Source organism: Dermochelys coriacea, chromosome 7 (assembly GCF_009764565.3).
Source record: "Dermochelys coriacea isolate rDerCor1 chromosome 7, rDerCor1.pri.v4, whole genome shotgun sequence".
In the NCBI taxonomy this organism is placed as follows: domain Eukaryota; kingdom Metazoa; phylum Chordata; order Testudines; family Dermochelyidae; genus Dermochelys; species Dermochelys coriacea.
This window is the reverse complement of record NC_050074.1, coordinates 78,099,084-78,121,592: the sequence shown is the minus strand read 5'-3', so window position 1 is coordinate 78,121,592 and position 22,509 is coordinate 78,099,084. Positions and strand designations below refer to the sequence as shown.

The following is a 22,509-nucleotide window of genomic DNA, read 5'->3' as shown; positions in this document are numbered from 1 at the left end:
ACTTTTAGCCTCCACACCCACAAACTTCAATGGACACTTGTGTATGTTGCCTCTAATTACAGTGAACTCTGAACTTGGTATCAGACAAAACTGTATGCAGATCACAGCACTTGCAAAAGAAAATCTAACTCTTTAGAATATTCTGTGTTTAAAAAAAAAACAGGGCAAAAGGGTGAACAGGAACAACTGATTATATAATAGCCAAGACAAAAGGACTGCAAACACAGCAGTGACAAATGACAGTGCACTGCTAACCCATGTAAATCAACTAATCTCATCCAAACTGGGCAAAACACACAATGAACCAATAGCAACTAACTTCTCATTAGGAACCTCTACAAAATAAAAGACAAACAAGAACATACAGCACATGTTAAGGAGGTTTTCCTGGCAACATTTCCTTCTACTTCTGACAAAAACTAGTATTCATTAAACTGCTCTCTAGCAGAGTCAGCACTACTCAATGAAGACATGACCTACATACCTTGATAATAAGATAGCTACATATTCAATCATTCCCACACAGATAGAAAGATTAGACAGATCAGATGAACTAACAGACAGGTAAGAAATGGGCATTGTATAAGAACCTAAATAGATACATAGAGATTCACCCAAGAGGAGTAAAAAGGCACGTTTCCAGTAACCTTGCTTTTGGGATTGATAGTGGGAGCTATGAAGCCATGAACACCTTACTGCTCGCATGTGGAAATGACAAATAAGTTATTTAAGCCCCTTATTGCATTACCCATTTGTATCACATCATTATGGCAAGTAAAACTGCTTTACTTTAAACATAAGAATGTTATGGGTTCACTTTCTCCCTTTCCTTTTCTCAGAACTCTACCACTGCACTGGGATGTCATTATAATTTGCTAGAGACACTCACACTGGATGAGGATGCAAGATGTAAGATTAGCAGGAACTATGGCGTATACCCCATTCTTGAGATCTACCTGTAACTTCCATTAGAATGAATAGGGTGAAAGGGAATCAGGTGGAAAATGCACCCAGACAGCAAGGGTGGGATTTTCCAAAGCGCTCAGCCTTGGCCTAACCCTGCCCCTATTGAAGTTATTGGGTTACTGGTGAACATTCCGCTCTAGGTGCACTGTATCTCCACTGTGCAGCATTGTGATCAACTGAAAAATTATTATTGGGGCCACAATGATCACAATTTTTCTCTAGTTGCTTTATGAGCCGAGTTCTAAAAAATGTGTCCATTTATGTGAGTACATGTTGGTGGAGCCAACATTCTGCCTTCTCTCCAGCAATTTTCCAGACCCACATTTCTTTCCAGTAATCTTTCTATATCTAGGTATGTATATGATCCTCTTCCATAGTTCTCAACCAGGGGTATGTGTAGGCCTGGGGGTACATCAACTCATCTAGCTACTTGCCTAGTTTTACAACAGGCTGCATAAAAAGCACTAGCTAAGTTAGTACAAACTAAAATTTCATACAATGACTTGTTTATACTGCTCTAGATACTATACACTGAAATGTAAGTACAATATTTATATCCCAACTGATTTATTTTATAATTATATGGTACAAATGAGAAAGTAAGCAATTTTTCAGTAATAGTGTGCTGTGACCCTTTTGTATTTTTATGTCTGATTTTGTAAACAAGTAGTTTTAAGGGAGGTGAAACTTGGTGTATACAAGACAAATCAGACTCCTGAAAGGGGTACAGGTATCTGGAAAGGTTGAGAACCACTGCCCTATAGAATTCCTACACCTAACAAGCATTCCAAGTTAGAAATAACAATCCCTCGCCCTCTCTTTATATTGTTCCATCCAGTAGGAGATGGATCTTCATTAGTTTATAGGAGTTTTGTTTGTCTATGTGTGGATAAGTGAATGAATGTGTCTGCGCATTATGTGTGTGCATAGATGATATATTTATTGAGGGAGAGCCATGTCAGAGAAATGAGTTTTGTACTTTTGATTCAGAAAGTGGAGAGGAACACAGTCATTCTTATCTCTTGCAGGAATGATTTCAATAGTCCAGGTCCAGCTCCTGTTACAGTTTGTGTCCCACACTCATAAGCCTCCCTTGGCAGTTTCATCGAGCCCATGTAGCATAGCTGTCATGTGAGGTGATGGTCACAGAATGAGAAACTATCTTTCAGTAGCTAGAGCTTTGAATAGCAACACAGAGACCTTGAACTGGGTTTGCATTTCTTGGGATTCAGACTTGGAGCAGGGCAGAGCACTGGGGTGATGTGTCCACAGTGACCTGAGTTACTCAGCAAATGGAAAACTGTATTTTTCACCTGCTGGAGCTTTTTCAGGGAGTGCAAGAATGGAAATAGTAACCATAGTCCTCATCATAAAACCTGAGAGGTTTGTGGTTTTAAATATAATAGCCCTGATGTAAACCCACTGAGTTCAGTTTAATTACTCCCAATTTACAGGTGTAAATAAGATCAGAATCAGGCTCTCTTTGTGTGATTAGTAAGCACTTAAACAAAAATCTATATACAGCGAAAGTATATTATTATTCTTTACATTTTAGTAACATAGAGCAAGGTTTAACATTAACTGTGAAGATGGTTGTGTAATGTTCTTTTGCAGTCAGTGTTGGTTCTTAGGAAATTATCTGGGTGGATTAAACAGAAACACGATTAAACAGTTTATACATTTGCTTGTGTTTCTGATGTCTAACTATAGCTGTGTTTGTCCCCATCTACAGAACTGTTTTATACCACATGGTATGCATATTTCAGCATCCAGCATTATTAACTCCTGACCAACTGTCAGTTGATCATTATCTAACACATGGGGTCTCCAAAAAATCCTTATTTGGGCAAAAGCAGCCTTCTCAACCACTCTGTCTATATTTTCCCTCAGAAGAACTTTATTTGGATTATTATTTGCTGTCAATGGAAACTCAGAGGTTACATATGTAGAAATTTGCAGACAGGGAAATAAATCCTCACTGAGTTTAAACACTTAGTTGATATTAAAACCATCTCCAGCTTTGTTTAAAGAAAACTCTCAGTTGCCCTCTAGTGTTACATGAATGTCATGCAGAATAGCAGCAAGAGAGAGGGAAATATACACAAATTGTACAATCATGTTAAAAATATTCAGGGATGAACATTTTCAAGAATAAAGATCACAGAACTTTTCCTAATTTAATATTACGTGATCTACTGTACAGATAATATTTCTTATAAAGAATGAAGGGGAAGTTCTAACCTTGTGGAATTACAATTCTTTGTTTGAAACATGATGCTGGGATTATGTTTACCACTATAATTGCAGTGTATGGCACAATGATTTTATGAGTTAGAACCTCTGAAAAGAAATCACAGTACCTACTGTATTCTATATAGTTCATTCATAACTAAAAATAGACTGGTGTATAACTTGGTTCAGCTAGGGAACGTAGGAATCTGTAGAATTCCCTAATATACACGATAAATTGAGTTTGCAAAAGAATCAGTATGTTTCTGAAAATGGACAACATATGTAAAGATTTACTATACAAAACCAGGTATATGTATACACACACAATATATCTTCATATATACTCATTTTCATTCTATACAAAGCAAAAATACCGTATACAGCCTGAAACTATAAATTTAATAATAGATTACCAAATTAAGTCTGCACAATCACTTCATTAAAAAAAACATTTCAATGTAAAATACAGCTGTAGGGGTTTGGACAATTTCCTGTATAATAGGTCCATCCCTGAAATGTAAATAACACCGGTATTAAAACAAGCCAATAAGGGTACATCAGGAAAAAAAGAGTACATGAAAACATAAATGCACTTTCCAGCCTATCCTGCCAAATCTTTATTTAATTTGAGTGCTGCTTTGATAAATCACTATTGCTTCAGTCAGGGTTTTTTTTTTAAATGTTCTGTTATTCTTAACACAACTCCAGGGCAGATTAAATCTTAACATTTGAAATATAACAAACCAACAGAGTTTTGCAATTAGAATTATTCACTTATTTCCTGTGTATCATCAGCATTCCTGAAAGAATGTTGCTATAACATTAAACAACAGTGTGATCTTTAGAAATACATGATTTGCTTGTTCTGTTTTTTTCCAATGCAATTGTGCAACTTTAAAATCCTCTTCTTTCCCAATTCCTTACTCCCAAGCATATGCCCTGGATAGTGACTTATAATGTTTATAAAAAACAAGTTTGAGAAATTTTTTTTAAAAGGACTTAAAAACCACCTATAGTATTACTCAATGGTTACACATTCAAAAAAGATAAATATAGCTCTATCTGGAAATGGAAATCCATAAAAAGTTAATTATAAGGATTTCTCTTTTTAGTTTGACAAGACAGAAATGCCACAAGAAGTACATATGGCAATTCAAAAAACATAATCAGGGAAAAGGCAAAATGAACATTTAAAAGATGAATAGTTTAGATTTGCATAATCTGATATTTATATAGCACATTCTTTCCAAATGGATCACAGTGTTTTTCAATTTTTAATCCCTCTCAGCATACAGATTATAGGAATCACTTTTTCCATCATCGAAGTGCAGCCTCCTCTGGGGTAAATTGGGGCATTTGTTTAACAGCACACAGCAACACTACACAACCACATTAGGACAGGCAAAATTACATGCCTGAAACTAGAGTGGGAATTCAGGTATGTATCCAGGCCCTGATCATATAATGAATTCTGTGTGGGTGGAGCTCTGTACACTTTGGAGAGCCTCAGTGGAGTTCAGTAGGATCCAGACTCCTCAGGGTAAAGCCTGTCTCTTACCATGTATTTACACATTGGTGGGTAGTTCCTAGGGGCCTCAATTTCCACCAAGGCCCCTAACTATTACTGAAATAATAAGTAGAACATAATTACCTTATTCTAAATTGCAGTTTGGCCAGACACAAGGATTAATACCCCACGCCTTGTGAAAGATGCTATGGGATTTTTAATGACCACAGTGGGTAAGGACTTCACGTTTACATATCATCTGGAAGGACCTCAGCACAGTGTTTTAACACCACCCTGGGGCAATGATTCTGTTGTGGCAGAAGGAAACACCATAGCCACAGATTCACCAACACTGTATCTGGGTTTTCCCAAAAAGTCTCCCATCCAAGTGCTTTTACAGCCTAATGCTGCTTAGCCTAGGAAACCTGACAAAAATCACAGCTTAGAGAGAATAAACAGCAGCAGTATCTATGTGACTACTTTTCACTAGCTTCAAACACCTCAAGCCAATCCATAAGAAATGAGCACCTCTAACAGATTTCCATGTTTCGTATTAAGAAGATATGGACTTCTGCTGAGATAAATATCAAGATTCATCAACTCAGGAGATAAATATTGACTAAGGCAAAGCAAAGATCAATACTGGTCAATATTTACTCAAGACACATTAAATCTAGACATAATGTTACATACATTCTGAAAGGCTATCAGAAATCTCTGGAAGTCTTCATTTTGGCTAAGGATTTCAAAAGTGTAACCCTGTTTCCTTTTAAATCAACATTCTAAATGGAGAAGAAGTTAGAGAGAACCTACTATTCATCTAGTGCAAAGTGAATTATAGCTTTCACTGACCACAGCTGTAGCCAGAGCAGAGGCACATACAGTATTTACATATGCTATCTGTCTGGTTTGCATTCCAAACGTCAATATTTCTGACCTCTGAGGATATGAACAATACAAATTTACTGATTCATCACACAACATTATTTCAGACAACCAGGATTTTCTTCTTGGGTAGGAATGTACCCTGCTCCCCTCCCAAATATACATAAATTCAGGCTGAAACTTTATCTCAGGGTTCTGCTTCCCATGAGCAAACTACTTTGAGGATGCTGTCAATCACAAGCTTTGGGAGAAGTTAGTTACAGCCTTATTATTTACTGTGGCAAGTATATTAGTCCTAATATTTATCTCAGGTTTCAAACTTACTCTCTCATTTCTGAATAGGTCTTCCACCTGGCCATTTTGTTTGAGGCCACAGTGTACTCAAATAGACTACCACAGAGTAGGAATGTTTAAAATAGAAATTCCAAATAATTTATAATGATTAGATTAGGTTTTCAGAGGCGCTTGAGGAAACTCTTCACCCATAGAATTTCAATTGGATTTGGGATCCTATCTCCCTTAGACACTTTTGAAAATACCAGCCAAAGTGAACAACAAATGCATAGTTCCTCCTTCTCTTTTATTCATCCAGATTCAAGTACCAAAACATAGTAATGAACACCCATTTTCAACTCTGTGCCTATTCAAATGTAGAATATGGTAGATCCTATGACCATTGGTGTCAATGGGCTTTGGATCAAACACTAATTGTTTTATTCCATATTCATCCCACTCTTCTCTCTCTAGTACTTTCCCTCACTACTGGTGAATGGGATGATTTTACTTTGCTGTGAAGTCAAAATGAAATCAGCCATACCCCACACCTTTCTTCATGGCTGATCTACACTACAAAGTTAGGTTGGCTTAACTAGATCACTCAGAGCTGTGAAAAATTTCAAACTCTGTGTGACGTAGTTAAGCCAGCCTAAGCCCCGGTGTAGACACTGCTAGGTCAATGGAAGAATTCTTCCATTGACCTAGGTACTGCCTCTCGAAGAGGTAGATTTACTACAGTGATAGACGAACCACTTCCATCGCTGTGGTAAGTGTTTACACTACAATGTTACGGGTTGCACCACTGCATCGGTGCCACTGTAGTGTTTCTAGTGTAGACATAGCCACAGTGAGTAACAACAGTGTTCTGTCATTCTGAATCTTCTCCTTCAGGCTTGGTGAGACAAAAAAAATTCAGGAAAGGTGAAACTCCAAATGTGCACAGTTCTAGACTTTGGTGATGGTGTAAGCTCAGATGTATAAGATTCACTGTTTCTTATAAAGCAACTTTAAGTCTTAGCAAAGAACTAAAACATATCTGCTTCTGAAATAATATGGAAGCCATAATGTGGAATGAAATTTAAATTCAAATATACATTTTTTTATATCAATAAAATGCTTTTCTAAACCAGGAGATAGATCTGCAACTTAAAACTTGAAGTAATATAATATTTTAGAACTTTAATAAATAATGCTTTTACCTTGGTTACGAAATAATAACTTGCCATGAAAACCCAGAGATTAGAGGTAGGAAATTGTTTGACAATAATTAAAATCACACTTTTCATAGAACTAAGTGTTATAATTATTGGTGAAATACCCCTTTCAAACTTATTAACACAAAATTAACAATTATATACATCACTTAATTTTATAAGTGCATATCTCTTGAAGAACCCATTAGCTAACCATGCCTAGTTCAGTTTAAATATATACATGCAGTACTTGTAGCACGGAGGGGATATAACTATGTCAATGCTGGCACTGTAAACCCTGAAATGGCAAGTGGTATTAAACTGAGATGTAATCATGTTGAAAGGGAAACATTAACAAACAGCAGACAATTGAGAAGAAAACACAGTGTGCTTGTGTTCTACTACATGTGCTTCAAAACCTTATATAACTATTCATTGTCTATTTCATCTGGCTATGGTCCCGGTTTGTTCTATTCTATGCTATACTAATTTTACAATAATAAACTATTACACAAGCTTTATGCAGTCATGCATATGAAACGGTTGTGGAAGACATTACATTTGATTATCTTTCTACCAAAGACACCATCTTGAAATTAAACAATAGCCTGGTAGAAATATATACGAGTTAAAAGGGGAAAAATAGATCTTTACTAAAAAATAAAAATAATGTTAAATTTCAGAAGTGCAGCCTTTAAAAACAGAGATCTCCCCCCTCCAAAATTCACACTCCAAGCCCTCCATGAGTATACTACAGATAAATACCGCTAAACTGACAATATTACATGAGGGTCAGCATGGTACTACACCATATTGAGTTGATGACAATTAGTGACGTTGGAAATGCAAATATTTGTTATACACCACCTTTAGGTAAAAATGAAGCAAGGCATTTTACAAAGACAAAAGGAATGTGTGAAGTAGTCTGGGTTTAAAAAATGATGTATTTATTTATGCTTCAGCATGAATCAACATGAATTGATGAGATGCCTAGGTTAACAGTTGTCTGTACCTACAAACCTTTGGATGGTTGCTAGATGGTTACTGCAAATAGAAAAAAATGTAACAAAGGAAGTTACAGCATATGCAAAGATAAGGTCCAAAACAGCTACTTCAGGTACTGCATTTGCCTATGGAATTATCTTGGAATTTTCTACTAAACCTGGAAATGAACTTTAATCACACTGGTTCAGGATTGGTTATATTTAGTCATGGAGCAGTGCCAACAAACCACTATTGGTCTATAGTATCACTGACATATTTACATCTAATATCTCATCAACCATTAAGGGCAGAAATAAATGTCTTTTACCACTGGAAAGTGTGGGATTCTCAGCTCTCCAAGATATAAACGATTTATTTCTTGCCTGCCAAGTCACAAAACACCAAAATTTAAAAATCATAGTATTTTGATTACCATCTTGCTTTCCCCACATACTTCGATTACAACATTTTAGCAGCTAATCTCTCAAACCACTAAATCTAGTAAACCAATATTTTATATGGACCCCAGGGGCACTACCACAATGCAAATAGCAACAATTCTTGCCCAAAGCTGAGACTCAGCTTTCAGATGACATGGGGTCTGATTTTGCCCCACTGAAATCAATGGCACTTTTGCATTGACATCAGTGGGAGCAGGATCAGATCCAGGTAGCTTTAATGCCACATTTTGATCTCAATTACATTGGTGTAAATCCAGAATTACTTCATAGATTCCTGTGGAGTTCCTTTTGATTTACATGAGAGAATCTGATATCAGAATCTCATCATTAACATTCACCTTTGAAGAAGAGCTTGTCAAAACTCAGAATTTCTGTCCAATAGAAAATTCCAGCATTTTGAAATTTGTTTTTGTCCCGCATCAGGACAAAAAGTCAAAATATCAATTTGTTTTTATGGAACAGACAGTTCCAATAAATGTTGGTTTGGAATACTCAAAATGTTTTCTTTTGACATTTCCAAACAAAACAAAATGTGTTTCCATGTTCCCAAATCAAAATGTTTCATTCATTTCAATTTGATTCAGCCATAGTCTGTGTTCCCCTGAGCTGCCACTGTGCCTTGTGGAAACTGTAATTTGAGTGCCTCATGCCCCAGTTCTCCTTTATGGGTGAGGCTCCTTTGCCAAATTAACTCTCCCGTGATGTACCATGTCAGTTCACCAAGACGGGAGACTGTGGAATATCATGGAGGATGTAGCTAGCCAGGCAAACCAGCCCACAGTGGCATGAGGCATCTGAACTACAGCTCCCATGATGCCCCACAGCAGCCAGTGAACACAGATTATTGTTGAAATGACTGAACATGAAAAGTTTTAATTCAGTTGGACAAACTAAAATATTTTTATTTGGGCCAACCCAATCCCAAAGGAAATGTTTCATTTCAGTTTTACTGATGGAAAATAGAGGCATTTCAGCAAAACTGAAAAGCCCCGCGGAAAAATTTGTTTTTGGGGAAATAGCATTTTCCATAAAAGCATTTTGGTGGGAAATTCCCAAGCAGCTCAGCTTTCAAGGCTCATGAAATACAAGTAGCTAAAATCATGTCAGAATTAAAACGGGGGAAAAATACCTAAGTGGAGAATCAGAAAATGGAAGGAGAATGGTAGGGAAGGTCAAAGTCCCATAGAGTGTGTTTATTTGTGCGTTTAGACTTGGGTCTAAAGAGCCCTCCAAAACCACCAGAATTTTGAAGAGTTGAAGACTGTCCAGCTGCAGGTGGGATGTGGCTCATGGGGTGCTACAAAGCCTCCCCCCAACAAGTGATGAGGTCTTTTGTTTTGTTTAGTCTGGGTTTTGGCCTGTGAGAATAACAAAGCCTATTAGACTCAGACCTCATTTCACAGGGTTTGGATGAAATCCTACATCTTGTTTAGACTGTCTTTTTATTTGGATGTAAAAGACAAGTTGGATATTAGTTATCTCAAGATCTCCCCATTTCCATGAATATTAACTTTTGGACCCAAATATGCAGCACAGCCCTAATGCCTTTCCTTAACTCACCTGAAATGAGAGCTCACATTTCTAGTCATTCATCTCAGCTCCTCTTGTTCTCCAGAATATTTATTGCTGGTTGCTAGGCAGCTATTGTTGAAAATATGCCTGAGGTATTAATTCTCTGAGCACTTAAAAATTCTTTAAAATTGAGAACATCACCATACCTAAAATAGGATGTTTCCCTTATATCAGGCAACTCCAGATACAATGTTGGGAATGTTGATGGCTGCAGTGTGTCAGGGGCTGGATGAGTCTTGAGAATTATTCACACACAGTACACATCGCAGAAACAAACAAACCAAAAAAATTAATAACCTCATTCTATAACAGAGCTTTATTCAACAGATAAATTACTTCATGTCTTGTTAATCTTTTTGCTTGTTACTTTGTTTACAATTTTCCATACTTTTCCTCTGACATGTACATTTCATATTTTCATTTTTTAAGCCACTGATGACTTTGGGCTCCTCTGTTATTACAGTTAATTTTAGAACTTACTGAACATATCATCCAATTATCTTCTAAACCCAAAATGGAACCAGCAAGTTTATTCTTACTTGCTTCACTTCAAAGAGATACTGTAGCCTCATTGCTGATGCCAAGTGCTCTGTGCTTCATACCAGTAAATGCAGATTTCATTTTATAGAGGTTTTTTTTTCTTCTTCTTCAAAAAAACATTCCAATGTCATGATCAAGCTCGAAAGACAGTAAACACAGACTTCCATAAATTGACTCTAACTTCTAAACTAAGCAACTGAAAGGATTTACAGCTACGTAGTGTTGGGGTTTTTTGTATGTGTGTTTTTAATAACAAACCCCTCTCTGTCATAACATATACAACACACATCCAACATAATGACAGAAAGTGTTTCATAATTACCACCACCAAAAAACCTTAACGAGCTATAATTTTTGATAAATCAGTCAAATGATTGTAGTGCATTCTGATACAATCTAATAAGGATAACTACACTGCTGATACTTGAATGTATTATTCTGCTACAAAAGGTTGAGGGAAGAGCTTAAGTATTTTATTAAAGATATTTTTCCTGCTTTTCAAACATTGATTTTTCACCCATAGCCACTATAGAATAGACCATGGTACATTTCAAGAGAACCAGTAGTTAGGGCTGCAAGATCAGGATGTACATTTCACGTTGTGCTTAATTTCACCATTGAAATGAGAAGCAAAACCATCAATGCCTACTTAAAGTACACATTCCACACTATAGTAAGGAATAGTTTTCACTGATATATGAACTTTTATTTTATTTCCACCTTCCCTGCTTCTTTCATTGTAGCCTATTGTAATAGCAAGTCTGAAATGAAACCCACTTTGGGGTCCAACAATGCTGAAAGCTTCCTTATAGCAGCACCCCTGTCATTGTGACACCAACTGTTGTTTGTGTATGTTGTTCTAATTGACAAGGTTATTACAATTGCCCCTTTCAGTTTCCTTCTTACCCTTTCTGTGGGTTGAAGCCACTTGTTTAAAATCAAATTCCTTCTCTTCTTGTACTCAGGTGGTGCTAACAGGCTTTTCAATTAACACAGTCTTTCAAACTATTATGCAAAAAGTTCAGGTAACTAGAGATACTCCTGAAGGATCTATAAAGAGTCACATTAAGTCTGTATATGATTTTGGAACATGTTATTAGTTAACATATTTAATGAGATGCTATCAACTTAGATTTTCAAATCCTGCCACAACTAAAACACAATAGGGCAGTTACACGTAACCCACCCAACAATATTGTTAATCTATCCAACTATACTCTTAGCCCAGCGGAAGAATCTGTCCTATCTCGGGGCCTCTTCTTTTGCCCCTCCACCCCCACGAACATGATACAGTTCTGTGGTGACCTAGAATCCTATTTTCGACGTCTCAGACTCAAGGAATATTTCCAACACACCTCTGACCAACATATTAACCCACAGAGACCTTCCTGCCAACACTACAAAAAGAAGGATTCTGGGTGGACTCCTCCTGAAGGTCGAAACAGCAGCCTGGATTTCTACATAGACTGCTTCCGCCGACGTGCACGAGCTGAAATTGTGGAAAAGCAGCATCGCTTACCCCATAACCTCAGCCATGCAGAACACAGTGCCATCCACAGCCTCAGAAACAACTCTGACATCATAATCAAAAAGGCTGACAAAGGAGGTGCTGTCGTCATCATGAATAGGTCGGAGTATGAACAAGAGCTACTAGGCAGCTCTCCAACACCACTTTCTACAAGCCATTACCCTCTGATCCCACTGAGAGTTACCAAAAGAAACTACAGCATTTGCTCAAGAAACTCCCTGAAAAAGCACAAGAACAAATCCGCACAGACACACCCCTGGAGCCCCGACCTGGGGTATTCTATCTGCTACCCAAGATCCATAAACCTGGAAATCCTGGACGCCCCATCATCTCAGGCATTGGCACCCTGACAGCAGGATTGTCTGGCTATGTAGACTCCCTCCTCAGGCCCTTCGTTACCAGCACTCCCAGCTATCTTCGAGACACCACCGATTTCCTGAGGAAACTACAGTCCATTGGTGATCTTCCTAAAAACACCATCCTAGCCACTATGGATGTAGAAGCCCTCTACACCAACATTCCACACAAAGATGGACTACAAGCCGTCAGGAACAGTATCCCCGATACTGTCACGGCTAACCTGGTGGCAGAACTTTGTGACTTTGTCCTGACCCATAACTATTTCACATTTGGTGACAATGTATACCTTCAAATCAGTGGCACTGCGATGGGTACCCGCATGGCCCCACAGTATGCCAACATTTTTATGGCTGACTTAGAACAACGCTTCCTCAGCTCTCGTCCCCTAATGCCCCTACTCTATTTGCGCTACATTGATGACATCTTCATCATCTGGACCCATGGAAAAGAAGCTCTTGAGGAATTCCACCATGATTTCAACAATTTCCATCCCACCATCAACCTCAGCCTGGACCAGTCCACACAGGAGATCCACTTCCTGGACACTACGGTGCTAATAAGCGATGGTCACATAAACACCACCCTGTATCGGAAACCTACTGACCGCTATTCCTACCTACATCCCTCTAGCTTTCATCCAGATCATACCACTCGATCCATTGTCTACAGCCAAGCGCTACGATATAACTGCATTTGCTCCAACCCCTCAGACAGAGACAAACACCTGCAAGATCTCTATCATGCATTCCTACAACTACAATACCCACCTGCTGAAGTGAAGAAACAGATTGACAGAGCCAGAAGAGTACCCAGAAGTCACCTACTACAGGACAGGCCCAACAAAGAAAACAACAGAACGCCACTAGCCATCACCTTCAGCCCCCAACTAAAACCTCTCCAACGCATCATCAAGGATCTACAACCTATCCTGAAGGACAAGCCATCGCTCTCTCAGATCTTGGGAGACAGACCAGTCCTTGCTTACAGACAGCCCCCCAATCTGAAGCAAATACTCACCAGCAACCACACACCACACAACAGAACCACTAACCCAGGAACCTATCCTTGCAACAAAGCCCGTTGCCAACTCTGTCCACATATCTATTCAGGGGATACCATCATAGGGCCTAATCACATCAGCCACACTATCAGAGGCTCGTTCACCTGCGCATCTACCAATGTGATATATGCCATCATGTGCCAGCAATGCCCCTCTGCCATGTACATTGGCCAAACTGGACAGTCTCTACGTAAAAGAATGAATGGACACAAATCAGACGTCAAGAATTATAACATTCAAAAACCAGTTGGAGAACACTTCAATCTCTCTGGTCACTCGATCACAGACCTAAGAGTGGCTATCCTTCAACAAAAAAGCTTCAAAAACAGACTCCAACGAGAGACTGCTGAATTGGAATTAATTTGCAAACTGGATACAATTACCTTAGGCTTGAATAGAGACTGGGAATGGATGAGTCATTACACAAAGTAAAACTATTTCCCCATGGTATTTCTCCCTCCCACCCCACCCCCCACTGTTCCTCTGATATTCTTGTTAACTGCTGGAATTAGCCTACCTGCTTGTCACCATGAAAGGTTTTCCTCCTTCCCCCCCCTGCTGTTGGTGATGGCTTATCTTAAGTGATCACTCTCCTTACAGTGTGTATGATAAACCCATTGTTTCATGTTCTCTGTGTGTGTGTATATAAATCTCTCCTCTGTTTTTTCCACCAAATGCATCCGATGAAGTGAGCTGTAGCTCACGAAAGCTTATGCTCTAATAAATTTGTTAGTCTCTAAGGTGCCACAAGTACTCCTTTTCTTTTTGCGAACACTTCCTATGTAGGGCTAATGTATTAGGCACTATCTGTGAAATTAAAAGCCAACAACTATGCTTCAAATGTACAGCTCGCTAGTACAAATTGAAAGGTATGCGTATATGTCTGAAGAAGGACAGAGCTCAGTAAGTTCTCCAAACTCCACCAAACATTGGACCACGGCTGAATTTGTCTAGCTTCAGCCTCTAGATCTTGCTATGCCTTTGCCTGTTAAACTAAAGAGCCTCCTACTATCAGAAATCTTCTCCTCATGTAGTTACTTATAGACAGCGAGTGCAAGTCACCTCTTAACATTTTCTTGGATAAACTAATACATTGAGCTTCTTTAGTGTCTCATTTTAAGGCAAGTTTTCCAAACCTCAAATCATTCTTGTAGATCTTGTCTTAACTCTTTCAATTTTTCAACATCAGTTTTAGTGTGGAACCAGAACTGCACACAGTGTTCCAGTAGTGATTTCTCTAACACTATATACAGTGCTAATACCACCGCTCTGCTTCTACTTGATATCCCCCTGCTTATACATCTAAGGATCACGTTTGCTGTCTTAGCTACTGCATCACACAATTGGTTATCCATCATTATCCCTAAGTCCTATTCACAGCAATAAGGACCAATATAGCTGCCCTGACTCACATGGAGGATGTTTGACCGATTTGAATTAGGTAAAGGACTAAGGTAAAGCTACACGTATTAAAGGCCAAAAAATCATACTTCCATTGAAGTCAATGTCAAAACTTCCACGGTTTCATTGGCATTTGGTCCTTAGTGTACAGACAGTCAAAGTTTCATTGTACAAGGTCTAATGGCTATTATAAAGCACAGAGAAGCCAAACCCCTTATTTTTTCTGCCAAAGGTAATTACTTTTTGATTTTTGTCTAGTTAGGAAAATATATTCTCTACTCACCCATAGAATCAAAATATGGGAAGGCGCAGTGTATCCATTTACTATTACTGGGAAGAGGTGGTGTTTAGAAATGCTCAGGTATAGTTCAGGTAATGGCAGGGGAATAAAAAAATAGATTGTTGAGGGGTTCTTTTGCTTTTTAGCTTGAGTTATGAACCAGTCAGAATGCTGACATTCTCCACGCTCCTCTCTGATCAGGTTTATGACGAGTGAGTTTGGAGACTAAGGGCCTGATCCAAAGCCCATCGATGATGGTGTAAAGACTCCCATTGAACTCAGTAGGCTAAGGATCATGCCCTTATATCCTAGTGCCTAATATCAGGGAGTAGATCATATCACAATTTTTTCAAGTGGTACATGGGTATTTTGCAAATGCTTTAAGAACTACAATCATGTCAACATGACATTTAAAAATCTGCAGAAATCTCAGTCTCTCTCTAGATCATATTACTAGGATATTTTAAAATATAAAAACTACTCAAATTTGCTATTAATTTTTTCCTCTATTAATATTGCTGGCATATTTAAAATATAAACTACTGACATTTGCAATTCATTTTTTTCCTTTGACTTGTCTCTACATTGCATCATCTCCCAATTACTGTGATTTTGCTGAGTATGCCAGTTTCTTAAAGGCCCAGCTATAAAATGTATGGACTAATTGTTGAGCAGAACTGAAGAGCTATTAAAACTGCAATAGTACAGCACTTCCAGTGGTAGTCTATTATTTCTACATGATTAGTTTTGTACAGCTCTAACTCATGCATTGAAACTCTTAGATAAATTAACTCCTTCATTTTGACATAAGCATCACAGAGAGAATTAAACATGAATGAACATTTTTTTTCAGATATTTTATATGTAGTATAGATAATTTTAATGCATGTTACTGAAGATTACATATTATTTGAATTGAGAGCAGTTTGCTATTTTATAAAGACTATAATAAATTGATTTTGATTTCAAAATTATCCCCATGTTCCTATTTCATATTTCTCTGTCATATACATGTTGGACTATGCTTACAGAACTTTATGAACTATAATATACAACTCAGGCATTTCTAAACAGCTATATAAGAGTGGGTCTGAAATGTACACATTTTAAAGATTACTTTGTGAACACCAAGCTCTTTTCCCAGCTGTTTTACATTTTGAATTTCCCAATAAATGAATAACATACTAAAAAAGCAAACAAGATCTGACATTATTTAGTCTAAGTTTCTAAAATGGCCTAACATCTGTAGCTAAAAACAATTTTGAATAACTATATTTAACTATCATCAGTATTCAATTATTCAAAACTAGTTTTCTTTACAGTCCAGCTATGTGACTTAACAATGTGGTATTCAAATGTTTCTTTTAATTGTTTCGTCCTTCCAACAGCCACAATACAGCAAAATGAAAAAAAATATTTTCTCATCTCTTTTTTATATATATTCATGTGACAAACCCATGATCTCAGTTAAGTGCCACAACTGTTCATTAACACGCATCACAGTCACACAGTCAGTTCTACAAGCTTTGATACCATGCCAAAATGAGGGGCTCAGCAAATGGCACTTTGACCTTTTCACTACTAACTTCAGTCTTTATTAACATCTCTGAAACTTCAGGTCTGTCTCCTGTTTTACCATCTTTTATCTGCTTTATAAATACCAAATATTCACTCATTAAACAGAAAAATTTGCTACATTCTTATGTAATGCTAGATTCCCCTTTCCACTCACAAGTGGCTTGTGAAATGCCTTTGATTAAAAAAACTAAAGAATTCTAAATCTGCATTGCAGGCTCATTTCCAGAGCACTCAAGCATGTTGTCCAATTTTGAAAATCTATCAGGATACATGTAAATTTATCCAAGTTTCATAAGAGTCAATTTTCCCTGTTGAATTTTAAGTAACAATACATGAAATGCTCTCTCTCTCTCTTTTAAATTATGTTTGCATTGCTTCAACTTGATCATTTGTGTTGGGACAGAGACTGATTTTTTCCCCAGCAGGACATCCACTGACAACAATAGAGTCACCAAAACTACTAGCACCAAGGAGTTAAATGTTATCCCATGAGAGACAAATAGAGGCTTTGATCATTTTTATCAAACAAAGATAGTGGGGAAAATCATGCAAATTATTTTGGCTAACAGTAACTAACTAATTACAGGTAAGAAAAAATCAGAAAATGTTCATGAGTCATTCATGTGTTTTCATTCTTTGTAAACTTGCTGGCACATCCTTGCTTCTTCATTTCTTGCTTTAAATAAGTAAGCCCTGGAAAATATGTATAGTATTTGGAACTACAGGGAAGGACATATTAATTCAAAGGTTGCTTTGTATAAGTTTGCATTTTCCATATTTCAAATGTAGCTTTAAGGAAACTCAAGACCTGCCTACAACTTTTAATTTATACCACCCTTCACCCAAGGATTATCTAGACAGTATAATCTACTTTTTCAAGTTATACAAGGACAAGGCTTAAAAAACTGAAGTATCATCATTAAGCAACTCAGTAGCCTTGGTTGCTCCTATTAGCAGTACCATTAGGGAGCCTAGAAAGCCCTCTGCTAAAAAAGACTTAAACAAGGCAATGGGTATCAATTCCAACTCCTTGAAATGTGTACACTCACTTGGGTATTAGGGAAACTATTTGCTCTTAGATGCATTACTGTAGTCTGATTAAAATAATGACAAATATTTTGGAATTTCCATCTGAAGCCAAAATGAAATTATTCAAGTGCACTCCAGAAGGAACAAAGCTTTTTTAGTACCTTCAAATTAACTTAGGTAAGTTTACAAATGGCCTATACGTAAAACAGCATTAACTAAAATTACATTTGTTTTTATTGAAAAAGAGCCTCAAGTGCTGACATGTAATGTATGACATGTGATACATAATAATTCTTTTAAACCAGTTCTGGCATAATATCTCCCAAGGCATAATAACCACAAATGACTGCTTTAGTTAAGAAACTAGCCAGAAGCAAAATAGATCCATGTAAAAGTAGCTTTAACCATAAGTACCTCAACAATATTTTATGTCACTTTGTAAAAAGTTAAAGGTGTCCCATAATAATTAACAACAAAAACTTCATGTTCCTTACTATTGTATGGTGATTGTGAAAGGTTATTTCATAGCCCCACAGCTGCCAATGCTGTAAATTATGCAGGCACCATGAAGCATTAAGAAGAAATAATAGCAATTTAAACTAAGGCTGACGTAATTCATGATAAACAGTCATTGGAAAATATTACAATGTTGTCTTTTTTTGAGTAGGTTTAATCAGAAGAATGTGACCATATTCTGACATAAAACACTTCTCGTTTCCATTGTACTGGCTTTTGGAATGTTGGCACTGAGACTGGCTGCAAAGTTCTCTTCTATTCACAATAATTACTGATTCTAAGGCTTGAACACCTGAGGGAATGTAACAATGTACATTTGGTATTCTGATTGATTGAAAACTCTTCCAAGACAAAGCTCAAGAGCTCTGGCATGCATGGTGGTCCGAGAGAGAGACTGAAATTGGAGAAACATTAAACAAGGATGCTCTAAAGAATACATATCAAAAAGATGGCTCCAAACCTGTCAACATATCCAAATGAGTTTGTTTTCACATTCACCGTGAGCTTACACAGACTCTGTTTCACTGCCCTGAAAACGTGGCTCTTAATATGGTTTTGTTAGCTGAATCACAAAAGCAGCAACATACTGAAAATCAAATATGGAATCAGCAATTAAAAATTGTATCTAAACCCACTTAATTAACAGAAACCAATACATGGGTACACACATTATACTTATGTGATAAATTACATATATCACACACATTTGTCCACCTCACTAGTACTCTGCCCACTAATCTTTTTTGCTGGAACTATTTCTGACATCATCATTATCCTAAACCTAAGCAGATAACACTTTTAAACCATATCACACTATCATGTATTCCATAAAAAAAGAGAGAAGAATAATGGTTTTCTGGTTAAGGCAGTGTACTGGAACTCCAGAGACCTAAATTCATATGCTGCTGAGCCACAGACTCTCTCAGTAAAACCTTTGCAAAATAAAACATATCATGTTATGTTACAGCACGTGATCGTGTTATCGGTCTGTATTGTAATGCACACACAGGGAGGGCAGAGTTAAGGTTGCATGTGAAACTTTAACTTGGGAGTTTCTTGATTTTTAAGTGCTTAACACGGCAACCTTAATGCTTCTTCACTATAGTATTTTTAAATGGAATTTCTAAGCGTGTATATGGATGGGTTTTGTTTTTTTGGTTTTTTTTGTTATTCACAAGAAAGAAAGATGGGGGTGGGAGGAGTAAGCTCAGACGCTACCTCTTTAAAAGATCCATAGGAGGGAGCCCTTCTTCTCCACACCTCAGAAGCTGCACAGTTTTACCTTTCAAACTGACAAGAGATAGTTCCTGTAAAGCACTGAATGAGGAGCCCTGCCTGACTGACAACACACTGTGTGCTATCAGTGAGTGCTGAATAGGCCAAAGCTCTTACAGAGCGCTGTCTCATTCAATGTACAGTTTACAAGTGTGCTCTGGACTATGCTAGCTTTCATGCCAGGGACTGATGCACACATATTATAAAGTGTGCATACCTCAATGCACATTTACGAGATACTGGATGCCCAGGGAATGAGGCAGAGGTTGAGGATGTATAGTACTGCCTACTGTACTCTGAATACTGGTTCAAGAGCTTTAAAAAAAAAAGGCAATGAGATTTCACATAGCATTCACCCCTCCAATAGGCTTTACAGGGGGGAGGGGGGAGGGAGCATTAGCATATAACCTAAAAAAATTAATTGTCCTGTAAAAAGTGACTACAGTAGATATTCTCTAACAAGGAAATTTTAGATTCTGGTTTTGTTCAATAAAAGTGAATTTATGGAGTATGTGTAGAGCTCAAAAATATGGTTGCTATTGAAAAATGCACTTAGCAAAAAAAGGAAAGAAACATATTTTGCTTCTTTTGAGTTAGTATGGATCACAAAATAATAGAAATGTAGAGTTGGAAAAGACCTTGAGAAGTCATCTAGTCCAAGTTTATCTCACTTTACAACATGACACATTCTTTCACTTAACAACTCACTGCTAATGATTCTGCTAGATTCTGCTTTCAGTTAATCTGGTGTAAATCTTGTGTAACATCCACTGAAGTGGATGGCGTTATTCCAGATTTACACCGTGAGACAGAAAAGGACCCATTATCAGTGCTTTTTGCTGCAAGTATGCAACTATTTTATCCTTTACAATGAGTGACATAATGCAAAATTTGCAAATATTTATTTTTAGATGTGGGGAAAAAAGCAATTAGAGCTAAAACTGTTAAGAATGAAGAAATCACGTAACAGAAGCAATTAGGCTGGGCATATAAACAGCTCTGCCTTCCGATATTTTATTCAAATTCTGCAGAGCATACTAGGAAATATCACTTGTTTAGAAAAACTGGAAGTATTATTTCACAACTGCAAAATCAATCATTATAAACAACGTCTGGGGATCATTAATAACTTACTCTACAGTTGGATTAACAAAATTAAAAAAAAAGATCTGACCAAGAATTCAAAAACATTTCCAGATTTTCTCTTTAAAACTAAAGGCTTATGTTTGCAAAGATGAGAAATATATATATATATATATATATATATATATATATATATATATACACACACACACACATACACATTAGATATAACTCTGTTATGCATTAATCATTACTACCCCTCTAGCTACGTCCTGTTTTTTGTTTTGGGAAAGTTAAAAATTATAATATTTAGCTAAACCACTCTACCCAGAGCCATGGAAAATATTTGCATATTTTTCAGACTGCTGAAGATGCCACTGTAAAGCTGCATCTGAGGAGGTCCCAGCATCCATGCTAATACAAAGGCTTTCATATACTCGTATAATATTTGTAAGAACACATATAAATTCTAAAATGTTCTAGCCTTACAACTGGGATACTAGCAACTTTCCCGCTGTCGTACCATACTTGTATTAAAATACAGTACTGGACAGCATGCCCTGGGTACATTAAAAACGGGGGTAGAAAAAACTAAATAGGTTCTAAATAACATTAAAGAATATATTTTTCAAAATCCACGGAGTAAGTTTTTCTCATTACATGCCTTGAAAACAAAATGAATTTTCTTCTTAGGAGGTTGCAGGCTCAATCTGGCATGTTGCTGAGCACTCTGGTCCTACTCCAACAAAGCATTTGCACATATGCATATCTTTAAGCACATGAGCTGTTGGGTTTACACTAGAACCCTAATTCCTGTTATACAAGTCATAGGAACAGACCAGAAGCCTCAATCCCAGCAGGCCAGGTTACACCCACTATTGAGGGCATGAGCAGGAGACAGGCAGAAATGGCTTACTGTTCCCCACAATGTACACCTTTAGACCAGAGGGTTCAAGCCCACTGGCCATATAATCAGCTACCCTTTTCTGAAGGGGAGCTGTGTGGTGCATAGGATGGGTAGATTCCTGGGTGTGGGCTTTCTACAGCCTAGATCCCCTGTGACTACACAGCAAAGATATTGGGCCTGATTCTGATCTCACTGAATGTCTAAAGTCAATGGAAAGACTACTTCTACCTTCAGGGGGGTGTATATCAGGCCTTGACAATGTGGTAAATCAGGAATAGCTCCACTCAAGTAAGTAAAAGTTACACTAATATAAAACCAGTGTAAGATCAGAATCAAGACCATTATATTTTCCCCTTCCCTGGATGCATGGAGAAACCTCACCCACCTTGTCTTCCTACATCAGGCACTCACACTGGTATGTTCTCAGAGGGTTATCCATGGGTGTGGGCAAGTACATTTTTTAAAAGAGAAGAATAGAACACTGAAGCGCTTTTTTAAAAAGAGTAAAATAATGCAACATAGAAGAGTCTAGGGAGCACTTAAGCACGAAAGAAGATGACATCTGTTGAACTTGTCAAATCTACCAACACATTCTGGTGCTGGATACAATCCCCTGAAGGCACAGAATTTGGGGCATGTTGAGAAAACTCTTGCTTTCGATCACATTTAACGCCAGCTAATTAAGCTTCAGTAGAACTCTTCTGATTGAGTCCAAATGTTGGTGTGGTAAAACATCCTTCCCGAGACAAATCTTCTGGATAATGAATGCTGACCATGCAGGAGAGCTGCTACTCGCTGATACAGACTGTATCAGACTGAATCAAGAACAACATGCATCAAGATCTATTCATGATCCATAGAAAGCAATGACTGATT

At 37.5% G+C, this 22,509-nt stretch overlaps 1 protein-coding gene across 4 annotated transcripts in view; it reads right to left on the bottom strand.

Moving 5' to 3' along the window:
* The window catches only part of ARID5B (AT-rich interaction domain 5B), a 147,202-nt gene that overhangs the window by 54,895 nt on the left and 69,798 nt on the right, over window positions 1-22,509 (bottom strand). The window contains exon 1 of one of the 4 annotated variants that reach the window (XM_043518771.1): window positions 15,249-15,442. The exons of the other annotated variants lie outside the window; for them this stretch is intronic. Coding sequence (XP_043374706.1) covers window positions 15,249-15,252 — 4 coding nt within the window. The 5' untranslated portion in view covers window positions 15,253-15,442. Of the gene's footprint in view, window positions 1-15,248; window positions 15,443-22,509 lie in introns of those variants that run through there. 4 annotated transcript variants of the gene reach the window in all.